The sequence below is a fragment of the Rhodamnia argentea genome, chromosome 10, assembly GCF_020921035.1.
Source record: "Rhodamnia argentea isolate NSW1041297 chromosome 10, ASM2092103v1, whole genome shotgun sequence".
In the NCBI taxonomy this organism is placed as follows: domain Eukaryota; kingdom Viridiplantae; phylum Streptophyta; class Magnoliopsida; order Myrtales; family Myrtaceae; genus Rhodamnia; species Rhodamnia argentea.
Window position 1 is genome coordinate 20,672,876 of NC_063159.1, and position 16,924 is coordinate 20,689,799.

The 16,924-nt window shown below is 42.4% G+C and overlaps 3 protein-coding genes across 4 annotated transcripts; 2 read left to right on the forward strand and 1 right to left on the reverse strand.

Annotated features, from left to right (window-relative positions):
• Positions 1–69: 69 nt before the first annotated feature.
• On the forward strand, positions 70–2,040 carry LOC115742362 (bidirectional sugar transporter SWEET3b). Of its 2 annotated transcripts, XM_030676599.2 has the most exons (6): positions 70–211; positions 330–366; positions 478–700; positions 866–1,027; positions 1,456–1,575; positions 1,739–2,040. In XM_030676599.2, exons 1-6 carry the CDS (start codon positions 175–177, stop codon positions 1,922–1,924), a joined length of 765 nt encoding a protein of 254 aa, XP_030532459.1. In that variant the 5' UTR covers positions 70–174; the 3' UTR covers positions 1,925–2,040. The 2 variants fall into 2 exon arrangements, with proteins under 2 accessions (XP_030532459.1, XP_048127438.1); XM_048271481.1 differs by having other exon boundaries at positions 73–366.
• Positions 2,041–8,464: 6,424 nt separating this feature from the next.
• Positions 8,465–11,672, forward strand: LOC115742258 (F-box/LRR-repeat protein At1g67190-like). The gene is made up of 2 exons (XM_030676430.2): positions 8,465–8,934; positions 9,125–11,672. Exon 2 carries the CDS (start codon positions 9,400–9,402, stop codon positions 10,657–10,659), a length of 1,260 nt encoding a protein of 419 aa, XP_030532290.1. The 5' UTR covers positions 8,465–8,934; positions 9,125–9,399; the 3' UTR covers positions 10,660–11,672.
• Positions 11,673–12,081: 409 nt separating this feature from the next.
• On the reverse strand, positions 12,082–16,423 carry LOC115742257 (protein ABSCISIC ACID-INSENSITIVE 5). Its single transcript, XM_048271384.1, has 6 exons — positions 16,192–16,423; positions 13,735–14,815; positions 12,994–13,065; positions 12,875–12,904; positions 12,561–12,671; positions 12,082–12,474 (listed from the first exon to the last, which is right to left on the reverse strand). The coding sequence occupies exons 2-5, from the start codon at positions 14,782–14,784 to the stop codon at positions 12,570–12,572; spliced, it is 1,254 nt and encodes a 417-aa protein (XP_048127341.1). The 5' UTR covers positions 14,785–14,815; positions 16,192–16,423; the 3' UTR covers positions 12,082–12,474; positions 12,561–12,569.
• Positions 16,424–16,924: the final 501 nt, after the last annotated feature.

The following is a 16,924-nucleotide window of genomic DNA, read 5'->3' on the forward strand; positions in this document are numbered from 1 at the left end:
TCCTTCTTCTGGTGTCCTCCAGTATATAAATAGCCTGAGGTGGGAAGCAACAGTCCACGCAAAGCACTCCGTAAAAGCTCATAACGAGTGCACAGTTGAAGAGTCTTTTCTTGTCTGTAGACACCACATCGTTCGTCCGAGGGTTTGTCGGTCCGTTTCCGACAGAGCAGAAGCATGGGAGATAGATTGCGTCTTGCCATTGGAGTGATGGGTACATTACCATACATCTTTCCCTCCTATGATTCAAAATCAGCACATAAATTGTCTGAAATCATCTCTGGTTTATACGTATTTATCGAGTTTGCGCATGGTTGTTTGTATTCTTGCAGGAAATGCCGCTTCCTTGTTATTATATGCAGCTCCCATGTAATGTTCCCAATCAACTCCACGCTCTATCGCTGCTTCATTGTTATTAAATGCCGCTCCCATGTAGTAATCAGAGCGCAATTTCCTTAATAATTGTATCGTGCGTTGCAGATTGACTTTTGCGAGGGTCATAAGAAGGAAGAGCACTGAGGAGTTCTCTTGCATTCCATACATCCTCGCGCTCTCGAACTGCCTCCTCTACACTTGGTACGGGCTTCCCATCGTGAGCTACCAATGGGAAAACTTTCCGGTCGTCACGATCAACGGCTTGGGGATTCTTCTCGAGTGCTCTTTCATTGCCATGTACCTTTGGTTCTCTCCCACGAAAACGAAGGCAAGATGAGTCCATTTAGTTTGTTGCTGTCCGCTCATTCAAATTATATCGACGACGGAAATCTTTTTTGCCCCATGCATGAACTCGGTATTTTAGCTTATGGTCCTGGTGTGTCAATGCAACAGGGGATTAAATTTTTCTGATCTTTGACACGTATATCTACAGATAAAGGTGGGTGCGATGGCGCTGGGAGTGCTCGCAATTTTCACTATCATTGCTGTCGTATCAACTTTTATATTTCACGATCACCATCACCGCAAAGTACTTGTAGGAAGTATAGGACTCGTGGCCTCAATCGCGATGTATGGATCTCCATTGGTGGTTGTTGTAAGTCCACTTCTTCCATGTCTTCATGCATATGTTATAAATAGCAATAGACCAATACAAAGATGGGAAAGCTGAGTAATTAAAGTGACCAACATGTTTTTCTTCTATCAATATTTGTCAACGACTGATCTGAAATTTGGGTAAGTTGATAAACAACACGACTTTTGGTGTTGACAATTTCATCCCCAATCACACAGGTCATTTCGTAGTTGTATTACTCGTTAACAAAGTCCTGGAATTTCTCTCATCTACCATAGGCTCATTCGATCGGGTGCGACATGCATTCATCTTTGCCTCTCGGTATCTTTAATCATGCACCGGTGGTCAACACACTAATTCGCATTGTCCATGCAGCTTATCTGTGTATTACTAATATCAAGTACGTGACTAGCATCTTGTCATGGTTCTTATCCGCTTGGGCATTGCAGAAACAAGTGATAATGACGAAAAGCGTGGAATTCATGCCGTTCTACTTGTCATTGTTCTCATTCCTCGCTAGTTCCCTTTGGATGGCCTACGGACTGCTGGGTTGCGATCTCTTCCTCGCGGTTCGTACAACTATTATCAGTCTGTTCATGTTATCTTAAGCATACTCATATAGACTCATTCAACGAATAGCACGGAGGATAGAATCATTCATACTAAACCTCAAGGGAGGTCTCGACCGAATTCTATAATGTGATTGACATTTTCTCAAACTGTATTTGACAGTCACCTAATCTGGTGGGGAGTCCTCTGGGGGCGCTGCAACTGATCCTCTACTGCAAGTACAGGAAAAGAGGAGTCATGGACGAACCAAGCAAGTGGGATTTGGAAAACAATGGTGATCAGGACAAGTCTAAACAGTCGCAGTTAGCGGTGAATGACCATATTGCCGATCCCAAATGTCGATCTTGATCCCTCTAGTGATCTAGATGAAGTTCCCATGCGGTTCATGCTGATATTTTTCAACTCAACTTGTCACAACCTGGGTTGAAAAAAAAAAACTGAGCTTTGCATTACTGGTCATCCCAAAGAGAGAGAGAGAGAGAGAGAGAGTTGAAGAACTGTCTTGAAGCCTGCAGTTGAAACATCCCATTATTGTCTAAGTTTACATGAAGTTTCCCTTTTTGTCCGGACAAAGAATCCAATTCCCTTGAATCTACCGTGAGGTAGTATCAATTCCACGGTATTCTGCAAATAGAACTTATAAGTGGAGAATCAATTCACAAAATCCAATTTGCTGTGAATCAACGCGGAGGTTAATGGATCTTGCCATCAAAATCCAATACACCCAAACAAAGCATGAGAGTTTTATGCGATTCGGTACAAGTGTCTAGCTCACTCTAGTATTTTTTCTCTTGACTAGCGATCTCAATTGGACGTACTTGCCCAAATCATCCAGTGAAATCCCACGAAGAAGCTTCGAATTGTTTCACAGGGTCTCTTTCTCTCTCGTCTGCTGTCTGCCATTTGGGTAGCAATGCCTTGCATTTCAAACCCTAACTCAAACCCTAACCTACCTCCGTGAAAATTTTCGCCAAGTCCCCCTCTACTTCTTTGGTGACTAGTTTCTGTCGGTCATCTCTCTCTCTACTTCTGCTTCCGAATACGTTTTGTCGAAGCTCTTCCCGGATCTCTCCTTCCTCTTGAGTCCGACAGTTAACATGGAAGAAGGGAATGACCCAGATAAGCGCACGGCTGCCCTGTGCAGAGGGTTATGGCGTTTGTTGTCGGAGGGGAAAATCGCTTTGTCGGATGAAGTAGCAGTGAGATGTACAGAAACTGGAAATCACGAAGCCATGAGAATTACTTTCGTCCACGCTCCAAATGTGTTCCAAAAAAGATTGATTTTGTGCGAAGAGTTGAAAACAATTGAAATGAGCACCCACCTTCCTTCGATTTGTATGGCTTATTTTAACGAAATACATTATCACCAAAAAAGTAGAGGCTGCCCACGGAGTCTAAGAAAGAATATGGCGCACGAATTAAGAGTGCCTCAGCTAGAGAAAATGGTAAAAAAAAAGTATCTGGGAGTCCCCTCAGAATGGAGCCAAACTAAAAAGATGCGTGGATGTTGACAATGGTAAACATGAAGCTTGAAAGGTGTAAATAGAAGTTGATGTCAAAAGCAAGGAAGGAAAGAAACTCTTATAAAATACGCAATGACAATCATCAGAATACCAGTCTCTTATGTGTCGAGCGATTGAAAAGAAAAATCGCAACTTCTTGGTGGAAAAACGGTGAAACTAGAACGGGGACTTCATCGGGGAGAAAGGGGATGTGCTGAAAAGAAGAAAATATTGTGAAGGGATGGGATTTCATGCATTTAATTATGAGAGATGGAACCCAGGAAAAGGAAAAGTGGAAAGAAAGATGGTAGAGTCTCACATACAAAGTAGAATCCCCCTCGAGAAAGGCACTCTAGATATCAACGTCAACGTTTATGGATGGATAGAGAACATGAAGCATCGGCGGCTTTGTATTGGGTTTTCGAAGGAAGTGTGTCATCAGATTAAGATCGGCCAACTTGGAACTTCCAACCTCTTATCTCGGCCCAATACCCAAAAAATCCCCAACTTTAAGTTCGGTCTCAGTTCTCACCATTTTTTTTTTTTTGTTTCATAAAAATCCACAACTTCTATTCAAAATGTCCGCTAGTAAACCTACGTGGCATATGTACGTCATTAATGAAATTTACCTTAGCAAAGCTAACATGGACAAATCCTTTACAAAACGACGTATTCTCGGATGAGCAATTAGGGTGCAGCTTTTTAATTGCTCTCACTCTTCTTAATATCGTCTCGTCTCCCTTTCTTCTTGCTAGGATCTTCCATGGCACTCACTCCTCCATCTCTTGCGCTCGGAGTCCTCCATCTCTTGCGCTCCTTGGCTTGAGATGCTAGGACATTTAGCATATGGGTATTCTTCAATCTCGCGCTTGAAGGTTAGGTCTAATTACATGTGATTGCCTTTTCTTTCTCTATTGAATTTTTAGTTTTCATGATTTTTTTAATTAATTTACGTTTGAAAGTCGACTGTAGTTTTATTTGTAGTTTGCTCGTTGAAAATTGAAGTATTGCTAGGTTGAATTAAAAGAAATGGTGATTTTACTCAATTTCTAACACTACGTTCAAATATTGTTTTTAGTTTTCAGCTCATCACTGTGTTTTTTTAACAAAATGAAAGAGACAATGATGATAGTTCATCATAATGGAGTGATGAAGAACAAAGAATATTAAATGAAGACTTGGGTTTTGATACTAAACCTCTAGGCGGCCCCGATGATGATAATTTTCAAGAAACCAGTTTCATGACCGGACAAATGGCTAATTGTATGTACCTATATGACCATGATGGGAAAATGTTTAATCTAGGCATGGGATTTGAATCTCATGAATAGTTCAAGAACACTATGAAAAAATGTAGTTATTAATGGATTCTGACATCTCTTGGCAAAATAGTGAAGAAAAAAGAATGATAGTGAAGTGTGTGGAAGGATGTATTGGAGATTGTATGATGGTTGGATTCAGAATGAGAAAACTTTTATCATCAAGAGAGTTGGAGACCCATATAATTGTGATCACAAAGTAACTAATAAGCAAGCAACTGCTTCATGGCTTGCTCATTAGTACATGCCTAAGATTAGGGACATGCTCACTTCCTCAGCCGCGGAAATGCAGGTAAATGCCAGAGAAATGTTTGCTTTGACACTGGATAGAAAAAAATGTCACAGAGCCGTATCAAAAACTACTAATCTTGTAAGGGGCCCAATAGAAGAGCAATATGATATGCTGAGATCTTGTTTAGCAAAGCTCAAGAGAGTTAACAAGGATGGAATATTTGAGATGGAAGTTAATCTACTAACCAAAGTATTTGAGAAGTTCTATGTGAGGTTTGTAGAGTTTTTTTTTTTTTTTTGGACGATGGGTTTGTAGAGTTGAAACACGGGTTTTTAACGAGATGTAGACATGTCATGGGTTTGGATGGATGCTTTCTTAAGACTGGATTGAAATGTATGTTGTTGTGTGCTGTTTGACAAGATGGAAACAATTAAATGTTTCGAATAGCTTGGGCAATTGTCAAAGTTGAGTCTTAAACATCTTGAACTTGATTTCTCACCCTATTAATTCACTGACCTAATGATGGGCAGCATGAAGGGTTGAACTTTCATCGGTGATCAACAAAAGATAATACTTCACCTTTTGTCTTTATTGATTGTTACACAACACTAGTTCAGTCATTAATGTCACTTGTTTGTTTTTTATTGGCTAATTTTGGTTGCAAGGACTAATGAATGCAGCTTCATGGCTATCTCCACAAGTAGAGCATCGAAGATGGAGTGCACAAAGGGGATCCCAAGCATCTTTTCATTTTAAGCTAGCTTTAACCTAGCAATGGCAGATTTGAAGATGGAGTGCCCTAAAGATTGTGAAGATTTCATGGGGCAAGGCTATAAGCACTTTTGTAGGGCTTTCATCAAGACAAGAACCAATTGTGATGCGATTAATAATAACTTAAGTGAGACCTTCAATGGATACATTTGCATACCAAGATAAATGCCAATACATGAGATGCTTGAAGAATTAAGAAGGACGTTGATGGAGAGGGTAGCAAAAAGAAGTCAGTTGATGGTTGATCGAACCGATGCTACTTGCCCAAGAATTAGAATAAAGTCGGAGAAGACTAAACTAGAGTCCATGCATTGTCTTGCAAGAGTAATAATGGGGAGTAAATTTCAGGTTGAAGTGTGTGATGATAAATTTGTGGTTGACCTGGATGGGAAGACTTGTGCTTGTAGGCAATGGAATATCTCTAGAATCACATGTAAACATGCCATATTTTGTATTACTATTATGAAGTTAGATATCAATGACTATGTTGATAATCGTTTCAAGAAAAATGCTTATGGAAGATGCTAGCAATATCCCTTCACAGCCATGAATGGGAAAAAAAATATGGCTCAAAGTTAGTGGTGAGCCAATCAAGCACCTACCTTACAGAAGAAAAAGGGGGAGAGAGAAGAAAAACAAAATCAAGGACAAGGATGAGAAGTAGCAATTGTGAGAAATTGATGAAAGTTAGAGTCTAAATACAATGTACAAACTGCCTTCAATATGGGCATTACAAGAAGACATGCAAGAATCCTACAGCATCAAGGCCACCCAAAGTAATTCTTATTCAAAACTTGTGTAATTGTCAATAATAATTTTTTGTTGGGTTATCATAATCGATAACATTAGTTTCTTGTGTTTTGTCATATATAGGCAAAAAGAGGAAGACCAAAGAAGTTTGTTGGTGCACAAACCAGTGCACATGCCAGTGTACAATCTAATAGAGACTCTGCTATCATTAGGAAAGAGATGGCACATGATTATTTTGACAACATATGTATATTTTGATTAACATTTTTATGCTAATTTTGAATATTCAGGCATAAAACGTTATGGACTTTTCATGTCTAAAGCCTCTAGAAATTCATGTTTAAGGGTACTCTCTATGTCTAATGCTTTATATGTACATTGAAAAGAAATGCAAGTTTACGTGTTAATTTTTTTTTCCACTTCAGACGCTTGGTAGTAACAAAGTTATTCACATTGGAGGTCCATGAATCTCTAATGGACAAATAATAGCAAGAAATGTTCAGGTTTCACCAAGCCAATCTTCAATTTACACCTCAAAACCTGTATGCACTCAAGAATTTGAAATTAGAGGACTGCGAAGTTGAGGACCGAAAAATGCTAGTGTTGAAATGGCAGTTTTTGTGGCGTTTGTGTGTGGATTTGGCTACGTACTATGTGTTTGGGGATTTGGCAAAGTAGTTTTGTATACGGGATATTTTGATAATGTACTGTGTTGAGTCATGCACAAGATTGAACTTCTTTTGTTTGCTGTTTTGCGTACCATATGAATGAATTGACCATTATAAGTGGTTTTTCTTAAGAGTAAGCTTCCACTTTTGTATCCTGGCTTGTTTTTGATTTTTGCAAAACTTAGTGATAGAGGTTGTAAGCCTTTAGAAGGGCGGTGCAAAGCATGTTTCCTGGGGTCCAGCGTGTTCAAGCAAGCAAGTATGTTGCTGACCATGTTCTTGGCCGAGGGTTATAGCGTGGAGGAGAATGCGGGTTGACGCACAGCTTGGCAAGCCATGCCTGGTGTATTGAACTTGCCAACTGTTGTATTTTTTCTTCTCTTTACTTCATTTCTTGTTTGGGTTTTTCATGTTATATTGTTAGCAATGAGGCAAATTTTAATTTAAGAGACACCTAATTCCTCCTCTTTCTAAACATTGGGTCATTTTGATCTACATCTATATTTAACCGCAGATTCAATGAGGCACCAATAAATCATTGCTCAACGGCCTCTTATCAAGTCATGCACATGCCAATGTCGTGGATTGAAACCGACATTCAATTCTTTGTTCATAAACCTCAACTAATTCTTGGTCTCAAGAAAGAGTAAACCAGGAAGCATCTCAAACGATCAACGAATCAAACGAAGTCATCCAGATCGTGGAAGAGTGTCACCAAATTTGAATAATAGCACGGACAAATTGACACGAACGTCACAAAGGTAAATCGTCAACAGATTGAGTGCATCTACACAAAAGGCAATATAGAGTAAGAACAATTTATGCAAGAACCATTGTCTTATCCTTTGACCAACGAAAATTCAAAATTTCTCTTTGACAAGTGAGAGATGTCCAAGAGCAAAGAGATGGAGGAGTGAGCGCCGTGGAAGATCCGAGTGAGATGGAAGGGAGACGAGACTATACGAAGAAGAGTGAGAGCAGTTGAAAGGCCAAACCCTAATTGCTTATCCAAAAAGATGTCATTTTGTAGAGTATTTGTCTATGTTGGTAGATATGGGATAAAAGTAAACGTTCGAGATTTTTCCTGAAACAATAAATAGTTTTTCATGAAACAATTGAAATTGCATCTAAAATTGGGGGGGGGTGTTGTACTAGGCCCTCTTATCTCTAGAGGGAAAAACTTGTTGGCCCATTATAACAGCATCCGTATAGCCCACTGCAAGAGAGAAGCGAACTAGGTAGCCGACTGGACCTCTAAGGCCCGTCGACGAAAACCCCTTCTCAGTAAAATCTCTTTCATCACTTGACATTGCATATTCGAACGCATTAAAGCTTGATTTATTCGTTTTCCACGAAATAAACAGACCCTTCAAAGATCAATTCACATGCATCCGGGTTACTCAGTTCGACCTGATCGGGCTTCTGTACATCCACACTCAAATCAGGATTTTCTCCAATGGGTTCAAACTTGAGACACAAGTCCAGCACATTTAAACCAGGAAAATTTTATCGTCGTTCAATTTTATACCACTCTTGTCCCCGGTTTGCCGATTCGTGAGCACAAAAGAGTCGGTGGACGCAGCATTGGCTCCCCCCACTCTTAGCTTCATTGCATTCCTCTTCATCTCGAGCATCACTTGAAGCAGATAAGAAGGATCTCCTTCCGGTGAACAAAGGAGCACATCCAGAACAGAGAACACTACAACCTTTTCACGCTGATTATCGTCAATTGGAAATAACTGTGTTGTTTGGCAATAGAAGCAAAGAGCCCTCATGATCTCTCTTGTCTGCTCCACGATGTTTATACACCTCCTTATGTATACAGTATAAAAATACGAGCTTGGTCCATCGTTGGCACGGTCATTGGCGAAGACTACCCTTCCGCACGGAAAAATCTGCCACACGTGCGTAAGCTCCGAGCAAATTCCTGTCGAGTTGATTGAACTCATCGATCCGAGAAAGGATCCTGAGGGAGCCCCGATCGCTTCCCTCGGCCCATTGGAATGCCTGATTCCGGCCATCGCTCAGATACTTGCTTTGCTTGCGACAATCCGGATTCCCACTTGCTCCCCATCCTGTTTTGGGTCGACGATCGGCGGGCGTCGTTCATCTCCCGGTAAGCGACTGTCGACGCTTTGGGTTTCTCTCGTTTCCGCGTCTCGTTTTGAATCGAATTCCTTTTGCATCTTCGGGTTACTGCGAAATCCCTTCTGGGTTTTGCTTCTTTTTCCTCTTTGTCTGATTGCTTTTGGGGGATCTTGTTCGGTTTCATGATTCCATTCCTGTTCGCGGTTTTTTTGATTCAGATGATCCATCATCTTGGGGAAATACACGTTATAGCATTCCTAGCCTCTGAATTGGTTTGGGCTTTTGGTCGCTCTGTTGAAAAGTTCCGATATAGTCTTATTAAACGTATGACTGAGCTCGAAATGTCGTGACTTGTGGCGGAAATTGGGCAGAGAGGATATCATATTTGGTGAAAAAACTGCAACGAGAACAACCCTTTAACACGGTGCAATCTTGAATTGTTCTGGTTTTTTTCTATTTCACAGCCGGAAAATCGCTCTTCCTCCCTGCATATATGGATGATCTCCCTGTTGAAGTGATTGGGAACATACTGTCACAGCTCAAAGCTGCAAGAGATGTCGTGGTTGCTTCCATGACTTGCCGGAAATGGAGAGAGGCTTGGAAGAAGCACCTTCGATCACTCTCCTTTGATTCAAATGATTGGCACAGGCAGCATGATATAAGCACGAGCAGCCTGGAGATCCTCATTACGCAGACCATATTCCAGACTCGAGGCCTTCGGTGTTTGTCCATCTCGATGGAGGATGCGGATGAGTTTTCGGCCGCCCCCGTGATCGCTTGGCTCATGTACACCAGGGACACCTTGCGTGAGCTATGTTATAATGTGAGGACGCATCCGAACATCAATATTCTTGAGCGATGCGGAAGGCAGAAGCTCGAAGTATTGAAGTTGGCTCATACTTCTATCATGGGTGTTGAGCCGAGTTATCAGAAGTTTCCTCACTTGACATCGCTCTCTTTGAGCTTCGTTAGTGTCTCAGCCTTGGATTTGAGCCTCCTCCTTTCTATCTGTCCAAGGATCGAGTCGCTGGCTCTTATTAATCCAGATATTACCATGTCAGATCCGCAGGCGACTATGGAGTTGACAAGTCACTCATTGAAAGAAATCCATGTGAAAACGATAAGTTTGGATAAGTTTCTATTGGAAGCTGATAACCTTCAGAACTTGCACCTACGAGATTGTAATCTTGAGGTTTTTGAGCTGATTGGGAAAGAGGCATTAAGAGTACTTAAGATGGACGATGTTAGTATTATGCATCTCGATATTAGTGAAAGCATGGAAAATCTCGAGGTTGTGGATTTCGCCAACTTCACAGTCATGTGGCCGAAATTTTACCATATGATCTCCAAATCTTCGAAGTTGAGGACGCTTCGTCTATGGGGTGTTGTTCAGGATGAAGAAGTTGAAGCTATGGACTTGGAGACGATCTCTGATTGCTTCCCTCGGTTAAGCCACCTAGCTTTGAGTTACGATCTGGGGGATGGTGTTTTAAACCACTGTTTGCAGGGCTCATCTAACTTGGAGAATGTGGTTGTGCTTGAACTTGGATGGACCATAATTAGCAACCGCTTCTCAGCGTGGGTGGCAGGACTTCTCGAGAGATGCCCCAGATTGAAGAAATTGATAATTTTCGTGCGTGTATCAGAGGTCAAAACAGAGGACGAGTATGGTATGCTGGGCAGTTTCACCACGTCGATGGTTCCTCTTATGAGAAAATATATGGAGGTAGAGGTCCAATTCGAGTTTGAATAGATGTTATGTTAAGACCAGTTTTGACTTTTCAGGTCTCGGTTAGTCACTGGTTGGTACAGGACCTCAGAAATCTTGCAATCTTTTTGTTTCTTCAGTCCTTAAAAAAAAGTGAACAAAGTTGCTTTTTCTTTTGACGTACACATGCTGAGCAATATAGGATCATAGTAATTCGTTGTGTTCGCCACTCATCCTCTTGCCCAGCCCCCAGAGAAGCGCTCTTTTCATTGGCTATGTGCTATTCTTGTGAGATTTGAAGTTTCAAGGACACTCTTCTCTGTGTTGACAACTTTGCTTAGACCATGCTATCGTAGAAGAGACCATTCGCCGGAGTTCAATTGTGGACCACCGTTAGCAGCTCGACGAGTAGCTGGACATTCCCACCATTCTCTGCTTTAAACCCCGTGACCTGGAGATGGATTCTTCAAAACGACTATTCTGTCCTAGTTGTTGCCAGCAGCATACCAATTGCAGCAACAGCAACGGTCCCGGACAGTTTCTGGAATTGAGCGTCTGGTTGGAAACATATCAGACCGTCATCCTTCACCAAAAGACTGGAGAGATGATCAAGTGCTTGCATTGGTAAGATCTCAGCGAATGATCAGAGGCTTTTGACACCGGTGTTTCTAATGTACTAGGGCCTGCAAATGGCCGTGATTATGCAATGTCAGGTTCAGCTGATTGGAGCATGGACGATTGCCGAGCAGTTACGCGAATTCGTCAGCACAATGTGGAGCAACATGATAGTACCGGTGGATATGATGGTTGGGATTACAATTACGAACTGCCTTTGAGCAGCTCTTGGCTGATGCTGCAAACTTGACATCGAACCTGAAGGTGACCGAGTTCTGTAGGATGAGGACCTTGACCTATTCTCTTAGACGTTGGGACGTGGGCTCTCCATTGGAGTTGACATCGTCGGGTTCCCAAGACTGCAATGTGCACGGGCCTGCGATTTGCCACTCGAATGAATGACAGGAGTCCAACGAAGCTATGGCGTATCAATGCACGAGAAAGAGCTCAGAGCAAAGGCAATGTTGGATGCTCTTCGAGTTCAAACCAGTCAATGCCATAACCATGTAAAGCTTGCAACCAGACAGAAGCCCAAGTGCTGGCGAAGAAGGTAAAGAACAAATCTATCCCGCTACTCTACACAGCTTGCTCTCTTTAAGAGTTTCAGAATACCTGTGGGTAGCTCCTCTGCGTAAAGCTGGAGCTTTTTGTTGGTTGAAAGTTCAAACAAAAGCTAAAAGTCGTTGAATGTCTCTCGAGCTGTTCTCACATTCTTGCACGAGGCTTTTTATATCAACCATTTTAAAATCCGAAAATGCAATGCAAAGCACCTCCACACCCTTCAGTGGAAACAATATAACCACCCAAGACAGCCATCGGCACCGACGTCGTTGGGTCGTTGGGTTCCTTTCAGAATTGAATGAAACAAAGAATCGGCTCGATATGACTACTAACGACCCAAGGTGCAAAATCCTCATTTCCTCCTTGGTCAGCGTTTCGAAATTGCACTTTCAAATCCAGAACCTTTTTAGCTGCATCCTATTTTACTGACTACTACTGCTACAGCAACATCAATTAGAAAAGCATGCATACTCTCAGTTCACTAACTATGGTCAAAAGAAGGAAAAAAGGGAAGAGCAAAATAAGAAAAACATTTCATCGACATCTTCGACTGATACATCCTTAGGTTGACTTACGGCCGAGCATCTCCACAGACCATGGGTGAACTTTGAGTTTCCTACTTATCCTCTAGGGCATCAGCTGACTATCCCGGTTGCGATCCTCATCAACTCTTCCAGAGCTGTCCTGTTCAGCAACAAGTTAAAGATTAAGCCTTTCCAGTAACTGAATTGGCTAAAGGAATGAGCGGAGATTGAATATGAATGAAATACCAATTCACTTTACAATGGTGAACTCATGGTCCTCCTGAGCGTTCTCAGTTTCTCCTTCGCTCTGTATGCCCTTGTTTGACTTTGAGCTTTCAACCTCTGCTCTTCGAGATACTGCGAAACAATCCTACCAACATAAGTGAACAAACATTCAAAAGACACGGAACAAGATGATCATGCTCGAACTGAATTGTATACAAGCAGTCCCTGTATTGTTTGGCTCCTCGAGGCCATTCTTCACATGCGAAAAGACCGATACCATTGTCATACAGAAAATTGTGTGTTCTGCAGCAAATTAAAATCTCAACATCAAGTACCTGCTGCTTCCTTTTCCTCTCAAGCTCCGCCTGTTTAAAGCACATGAAAGAATGAACCGGAATTAGCTCAACATAGATGAAGTCCAAAAAGAAGCAAGTCCCATAGATGCCAGCATTACCAGTGCCTGTTTGAGATGTGCGTTTTCTTCTTTCAACTGGTTTAACTCGGCCTCTAGTTCAACTGTATAAGCCTGCACAAGCAATAAGCAAGTGCCAGGGAGTACAAAGTCAGATCTTGACAATCGCCAGGCACTGGTGTGTGAATATATGCCTTGTGATGCAGTAGCAAAGCAATCAACAACCAGAGTCAGCACACTCAACACACAACTCTGCATTGAGCACAGGCAATAAACGACCTCCTGGCCTGCCATTCCTTTGCCAAAATGGAGATGATTTAGATCGATTTTCGCTCCTTGATTAATGAATTGATACCAGCCAAAGTCCAATAACATGCACGTCAATGGACGAACAAATGAGAAAACCATTCTCGCCCCCGACAACCTTTCATGACTCCTTATTTAGGTATCTAACCAAACACTTCACAACACAAAATTTTCTGAAATACTAATGAAGCAAGTGCTCGTCTATTTCCCAACTTCGAATCCTGATACAAGCATCACGATCATCAAATGCATACAATTTAGAGCTAGTCAATGATAATCATTGCTATGTATGTGTCATTCCTCTGTGTACTATAGGAAGTTTAGAACCTAAATCATTGAGCTGATGCATTCACTTCTTCTTCTTCTCTTCTTTTTTTTTTTTTTAGGCAGTACCAAAACTGTTAGGGAGATGTTATGAATGAAGGACAGGAAACAGCACAATGAACTGGACACTTCAAACTGATACAGCAGTTGTACCTGTTTTCTGGCTCTAGATCTAGCAGCTGATTCTCTATTCTTTATCATCCTCCTCTGTCTCCTCTCCACCACTTTATCCACTGGACCGTCAATTATCCTCTTCCTTCCTCCTCTTGCTCCCCCCATCTCCATTCCAAATTGCCCTCCAGAATTCTCAACCGGTGTGCCACACAACCCATCCGAAGACACTGGACTCACCGGCGCTCCCATCCCCATTGTTTGACCTGGCCCGTATGCACCGCCACCACTTCCGTTCCCCACGCTCTGACCATAACTTACCGGCATTGGTGCCAGAGCATATCCATCGTTCCTCTTCCCATTTTCCGGATACACCAATGGCTCTCTGATTGCAGCAGCCATCGGCTGGTATGGCGCTGCATTAGCAGCCACTCCACCCATTCCTATAATGGGCCTGGGGACGAAACCGGACCCAATCCCAATCGACAGGTTGTTCTGGTACATCCCGTACTGCTGCTGCTGAGTCGGCGGCAGATGCGGCATGTGCTGTTCCCTGACGACCCCTGCCTTTATCAGGAAATCCTCCAACGTCATCTCCCCGAAAGTCGGCTGGCGAGGGGTGTCCTCAGGATTCTGCACATTATTGCTTTGCTGCTGGCTCTGCTGACCCTTGTGGATCTCGGACCACACCTCGTCCACTGTCTTCTGGCTCAGCGGAGCGGGTAAAGTGAGTGAGCCTTGGTGGGGTAGGCTGGGCTGCTTGGCTATGCCTTGGCCGGTGGATGTGTCGCCCAGGGACACATGTTGATCCGCGCTCTCAAAGCTGTTGTTTGTGGTGTTATTGTTGCCGGAGGTGTTTATGGCTTGGTTTTCTTCAGCATTCCAGATGCTGGTGAGGAATTCATCCATGTTCATGGAGCCGAAATTCTTTCCACTCTCACAGAGCGCGTGCTGGAACTCGTCGAGGGTCAACGAGTAAATTGAGGATTGCCTCCCGAGGGATGAGAATGGGTGGCTCTTGGGCTGTTGATCGGTTTGTAATTGGGACTCCACCTCTTCCGGGGGAGCAATCTCGGACTCTGAAACCACCATCTCAAAATCTGAATTGGATTTCCTTCTATACTGCATCAGAAAGAAAAAGCATACTGAAAAAAAAGGAAGATTCTTAAATTTATTGATGGATTATGAATGATAAATGATAACAGACAAGAGTTTGTCTTAAGAGGCAAGTGTTGCTGAGAAAAGAGACGTGATTCCAGAATAACCGAGATCTTTCGAGGTTTCTCGGGTAATTTAGAGATCTTTCGAGGTCTGTCGGGTAGTTTAACTCCACCAATTAACCCAGCAAAGAGACAGATCATTATCCGATAAATTTGAGCTCGCTTCTACCACGAACAGAAGCATAAAAACGTTAGTAACTGGATACATCGTATTAGACCAAACTATTCACATTTCCAGACCCAGTTGAAACAGTCAGGATCCATGTTGGATTAAAAGAAATCACCTGTTATGACACTTTCACACTTTCTTGAGTTCACATTTCCAAGCCAATTCACGGAACAAGCCTTCACTTCGTACTATCACAGAAAATTACTAGCTGCACGAATGACCGACATTTGCGTCGACTGGGCCCTAGTAATCCTCACTGTATCCTAACATTCGAAAGGGACGAAAAGCGGTCTCATGATCTCAACATTTTCAGACAACCTGACCCAGAAAATGGCTTACATCTCTGGCGCAAGGACTTCCATAAGCAAAACAGTGACCCATTGAGTCTTTGTCGGTGCGTTGGGCCAAATATTTTGGTGCTGTGCTTGAGAAATTTCGCTCTTCTATAAATCACACGCGCACAAACATTCAGATCAGACATTATCAGCAGCATTGACTTTTAAGCTATGACGGATAAACTCAGCTACTATGACTTCGTCGTACAAAGTTTAACCTGGTGTACTTACACAACTTGAAAATTACTATTCCTTTTCTCCTTTGGCTATTACAGATTTGCATATGACTTGCTAACTCAATTACACCACATATAAAAATATAAAAAGAGGGGGGAAGAAAAGAAACACGTAGATTATATAGAAGGGTTTCCTCCATGAAAGCGATGGATAGAGAGACAAAAGGTGCTCCACATATAATCTTAACTGTTCGAGAATTGACATCGAAAATCTAGTCTCATGTTAATCATTAAATAACTAGTTCATCGCTTCCAAAACGAGACATTATAGGCACTTGTCAGTAAAAACAAGAAGATACTTTCCTCCTTTAAACAAATTTAATAGTCCCCTAATTATTTGCAAATCAAACCGACGAAACCAAGTGATTGAGAGAGAGAGAGAGAGAGAGAGAGTTCTACAAGGAGCTGCTATCAACTCCTAGTCCTAGGTTCTACCTTCCCGGGAAGCTATATTAGTTAACAAATGATACATCCTAAGTACACAACAGATGAAGATCAAGCAATAACCAAAATGGGGTAAAGAAAAACAGAGGCTTTACCTGATTCAGATCAGAGGGTGCGGCAGAGCAAAGCAAGAAACAGAGGATGATGATGATGAGAAAGCTCTCAAGCGGGGCTAAAGATGTTCGACACTCGGTCGGACGCAGCCCATGCCCTTTTGGGCTCAATCAAAACCAGCTAATCTTCACTCCTCCACACTCAAGAACGTGAACTCAATCAAGTTCCTTTCCACTGGTCCAAGAAAAGGAGGAGGAAAAAAACATCGAGCTCTTGTAATCTTCCCCTGAAGCAGGAGCAGAGCAGAGGGCCGGAACTCTCATTTCCGGTTCATGGGATTTCTGTTTTTTTATTTTTTTTCCTCCCTTTCCGTTGCTATGTTTTTGCTGCCAAAAGAAGATCTTGCAATTTTCAGACAATCTGTCGACCCGCGCGGGGTTCATAAAGTGGGTCCCCACGCAGGAGAGTGCCATGTCAAGTCAGTCGACAGTCCCTACTCTTCACTTTCTGTTTATGGTAAGGAGATGGAGGAAGGGCCTTCGAGCTCTTGACACGTCCGCGCCAGGTGTCGCTGAATTAGCCCGTTTTGCTGGCTCCGGCCGATCCCCCCATGCCTCCACGTGTACTCCTTCCCAAATCATACGTTGGTCTTCTGCTGTTGCCGAAAAGAACAGAATTTTTTTTTTTTTGCAGTACCCTAATGTTGAGGGAGATCCATATACCAAACTTTCATCATATTTCTTGGAATATATACAGAATATGCTACTGACAAGT

What these genes read in the sequence shown, in the direction of transcription:
- LOC115742362 (XM_048271481.1), top strand. Translation starts at nt 239, where the DNA reads ATGATTCAAAATCAGCACATAAATTGTCTGAAATCATCTCTGGTTTAT. An exon ending in TTATTATATGCAGCTCCCAT is followed by an intron (nt 367 to 477) that starts GTAATGTTCCCA and finishes CGTGCGTTGCAG; the next exon opens with ATTGACTTTTGCGAGGGTCA. An exon ending in TCTCTCCCACGAAAACGAAG is followed by an intron (nt 701 to 865) that starts GCAAGATGAGTC and finishes GTATATCTACAG; the next exon opens with ATAAAGGTGGGTGCGATGGC.
- LOC115742258 (XM_030676430.2), top strand. Translation starts at nt 9,400, where the DNA reads ATGGATGATCTCCCTGTTGAAGTGATTGGGAACATACTGTCACAGCTC.
- LOC115742257 (XM_048271384.1), bottom strand. Translation starts at nt 14,784, where the DNA reads ATGGTGGTTTCAGAGTCCGAGATTGCTCCCCCGGAAGAGGTGGAGTCC. An exon ending in CACATCTCAAACAGGCACTG is followed by an intron (nt 12,905 to 12,993) that starts GTAATGCTGGCA and finishes TGCTTTAAACAG; the next exon opens with GCGGAGCTTGAGAGGAAAAG. An exon ending in AGAGGAAAAGGAAGCAGCAG is followed by an intron (nt 12,672 to 12,874) that starts GTACTTGATGTT and finishes ATTGTTTCGCAG; the next exon opens with TATCTCGAAGAGCAGAGGTT.